Below are 3,636 nucleotides of genomic sequence, written 5' to 3' on the forward strand. Positions count from 1 at the left end.
TTTTTTTGGTTTTTCAAGGCAGGGTTTCTCTGTGTAGCCCTGGCTGGCCTTGAACTCAGAAATCCGCCTGTCTCTGCCTCCGCCTCCCCAAGTGCTGGGATTAAAGGCGTGAGCCACCACTGCCCGGTGGAAATGGGCATTTCTGAGCAACAGAAACAAAGTGTGATCACTTTGGAGAACCAACCTTGATGATTTCTTAGACTGAAATGTGCCGTCATATATTGGTGATCCCAACAAAAAGGCTCACAAACAGCTTGCCCTTCCCAAAGCCTCATTCTTCCTGAATTTTTCCCCTTTTATCGCTGAGCTCAGGAACAATATGAGGTGGACATAGAAGGGACTCAAGCAATCCCCACACCCAGATCATGGGGTGACTCAGTTGTAAGATCCACAGGCTTCTCTCTATTCATTCACAATTTCTAGTTGTCGTTGGTCCAAAGCAGTGTTTATTCTCCTCTCCCATCCTTCATTCTGAGACGTTCCTCCCATCCCCTTTCAAAAGTGCTCATGCTACCTACAAAATCTGATTTCATTTTTTAACTCTACAACAGAGCTAACACAAGTCACTTTTATCCTTTTTGTGAATTTTTCTCTTGGGGTCTGGTCTTTGCTTTCTATTAGAGAGTATTTCACCGAAACACTAGTATTTTCTATTCACCTTCAAAAGCGTAGGAATGAAATAGCTCTGGCATCTTTCACAATCTTGTAACAATGGAATATATTCCACTAAAACATCCATGTCTACTGGAAACTTATCCTTTCAGGAAGGGCTGCAGAGATGGATGGTCCAGTGGTTAGAAGCACTGACTGCCCTTCAGGTAGACCAGAGTTCAATCCTCAGCACCTACAAGGGAGCTAACAACTGTTGCTCCAGTCCCAGAGGAACCAATGCCATCTTCTGGCCTCTGCAGGCACTGCATATTCATGATGCATAAACATAAGCACTTATGCAAGCACACATAAACAAAAAGAAATAAAATCTTAAACAATTAAAATAGTAGGAAACACCTTTCTTTCTCCTTCCTCTCCCTCTCCATCTCCCTTGCTTCCCCATCTCTCTCCAGGGTATCATGTAGCCAGGCTGGCTTTGAATTTCCTACATAGCAAAGAATTCCCTTGAACCTCTGATCCTGCTGCCTCTGACTCTGGTATGCTGGTCTTTCAAGCACACACCATTATGCCTAGTCTAGAACATGCTGGACGTAAACGAAGGGCTTAGGGCATACTAGAAAAACACTATACCCACTGAGCTACACTACCAGGCCCAGCACTTCTTAATCACATCTACAGTAACAGGAAAGGCTATGTGCTACCTGATGTAGTGTCTACTTTTGAAAGATTCTGACAGAGGACGAGTCAAATATTACAGAAAATGTCAATATAGATAATGAATGTCATTTGAAATTTAAAAAGTTTGTATGCACAGAGAGGCTATATCTTGAGTGCAGTTTTTCAAGCTGAATAAAATAAATGTAACTACGACATTTAAGAAAATAATTATTTGGAGTTCTCATTTCTATAGCTTCCATCTCTGAAGGTTATGAATACCTTTAAGTCTGTGTAGTTAGTGTCAACCCAATTTTAAGGGGACCCAGGATGTTGGGGGTTAGGCAAATGGGAATTGAATTTTCAGGAGTTTAGATGCCAAATTACAAAGTTCTGACTTGCCGGGCAGTGATTTTTTAATCCTAGCACTTGGGAGGCAGAGGCAATCAGATTTCTGAGTTCAAGGCCAGCCTGGTCTACAGAGTGAGTTCCAGGACAGCCAGGGCTACACAGAGAAACTCTGTCTCAAGAAAACGAAAAACAAAAAACAAACAAGAAACAAAAACAAAAAACAACAACAACAGAAAACCCTGAAGTTCTGACTTTGTTTTGTTGTTGTTGTTGTTTTTGTTTGTTTGCTTGTTTAAAGGAGCATACTTAATTTGAACTAAAGTATAAGATTTTTCTCTCTCCAACTTAAGACATATGTTTCTACTAGATAATTCCCTAAAGAACACCATATTACAAGACCAATACAAAAATGTGGGGAACATCCCCCAGAGTCAAGACATTGTCTTAGTCAATAGGTGTGTTCAAAAATGCTTGTAACATCATCAGTAGGCCAATAAAGGGTTGCCATGTGGCTTAATGGTAGTGTGTACAGTTTACTATTGAGGGATTACGTGCATAGTGCAGTACTATAATGTTTGCCTAGGATCTGACAAGGAGGAGCTGAGGGCAGGGATCAGCAGTAGAGGACCTGCCTCTCTGAATCCACTAGTCAGGGTTTAGGAGGGTGGCTCAACTATAGAGTGCCTGCCTACTATCTGAGCTCAGAGTTAGATCCTATTGAGAATCTACCAGTGGAGCTAAGGTATGGCTCAGTAGTAGAGTGCTTGCCTTGATGCATTAAGTTCCAGGTTTAATACATAGCACAACCAAAAGAAAAAAGAAAAGATTGGCATCAATTCATCTAAGAAACACAGAAATTAAAACTAACGGTATATGTGCACAGAGGTGTCTGTGTGTCTTACATAGCTGTCTACATAGCTGTCTTAGAAATATTCAATGTTTTATTTCACTTAATATTACTCTTCCCAAAAAAATCAGATGAAGTGAATAAGTACATTTCAATTGCACAGGAAGAAACTGAATCTGAACAGTAAGTAAATTCTCAAAATAAGACATGGTGGACAGCAAAGCTAAGCTCAATTCTGACTCTTCCCCACGGATACCTTCTTCTGTAGGAACCCATCTTGGAAAGCAATGTGAAAGAATGTAATGAAAAACCCTTGCCTTGTCCATCCAGGGCAGGTGTGGAGTGGCTCTCACCCAACTTCAGCCTACAATGACAATGGAAAGCTGTAGCGAGAGTGAAATCAAAATAATAAACCAACTTTTATATAAAAAACTTAACTTATAGCAAGTTATTAAGGGACACACATGCACACATGAGAACACAAGTGCACGTGCACGCAAGCACACATGTACCGCACCTACTGAATGAGCACATACAACACATTTAAAGGATGGCTTGTGCTGTCTAGGCCACCACTCAGTGCTATCTCTCCTAGCCCACTTATTTCTCATTTATTGTACCCACCAAAAGCCCATCCTTTCAAGATTTCTAACAGATCATTGTTGAATTTAGATTCATTTGTACATCAAAACTCTCCTTAACTAATAACTAACAGTTGCAGTGGGTAAGAAGGCACCACATATTTTCACAAAAACACTTATCTGATAACATTTTAGTGCTTGCAAATGAACAATAAAATCACAGTTCAGCCCCTGAGTGGTTTGGTCTATAACAGACACAGCAGTTCCTGAAATAAATTAATCCAGTCTCTGTCAGATCCACAAACCAGCGAACATATGAAAAAAAAGTAGATCGCAAACCAAATACACCTGTAGGAGGAACCACTAACCTCATAGCCTTTCTTGGTCCCTTTCCTCTTCAAGTCTGATGACTTGGCAGTTCTGGGATTCCTCCTAGAGGGGTTGGGACTCACTGCCATCCCCAGCTGTTCAAAGCTCAGCCCAATATGTTCCATAGCGCTGGCTGTATAATAACAATGTGGCTATAGTTCACCTTCATCTGCTGTGAAGATCACTGAGAGAGAGAGAGAGAGAGAGAGAGAGAGAGAGAGA

At 41.1% G+C, this 3,636-nt stretch overlaps 1 protein-coding gene across 14 annotated transcripts in view; it reads right to left on the bottom strand.

Annotated features, from left to right (window-relative positions):
* Positions 1-3,636, bottom strand: part of LOC116082704 (protein TMA23-like) — a 414,563-nt gene that overhangs the window by 44,137 nt on the left and 366,790 nt on the right. For 12 of the 14 annotated variants that reach the window (XM_031359589.1, XM_031359591.1, XM_031359595.1 and 9 more), the window contains one exon: positions 3,169-3,547. The exons of 1 other annotated variant lie outside the window; for it this stretch is intronic. In XM_031359589.1, coding sequence (XP_031215449.1) covers positions 3,291-3,547 — 257 coding nt within the window. In that variant the 3' untranslated portion in view covers positions 3,169-3,290. Of the gene's footprint in view, positions 1-1,877; positions 2,829-3,168; positions 3,548-3,636 lie in introns of those variants that run through there. One more of the 14 variants, XM_031359600.1, reaches the window with a different exon arrangement.

This window comes from Mastomys coucha, unplaced genomic scaffold, assembly GCF_008632895.1.
Source record: "Mastomys coucha isolate ucsf_1 unplaced genomic scaffold, UCSF_Mcou_1 pScaffold7, whole genome shotgun sequence".
Classification (NCBI taxonomy): domain Eukaryota; kingdom Metazoa; phylum Chordata; class Mammalia; order Rodentia; family Muridae; genus Mastomys; species Mastomys coucha.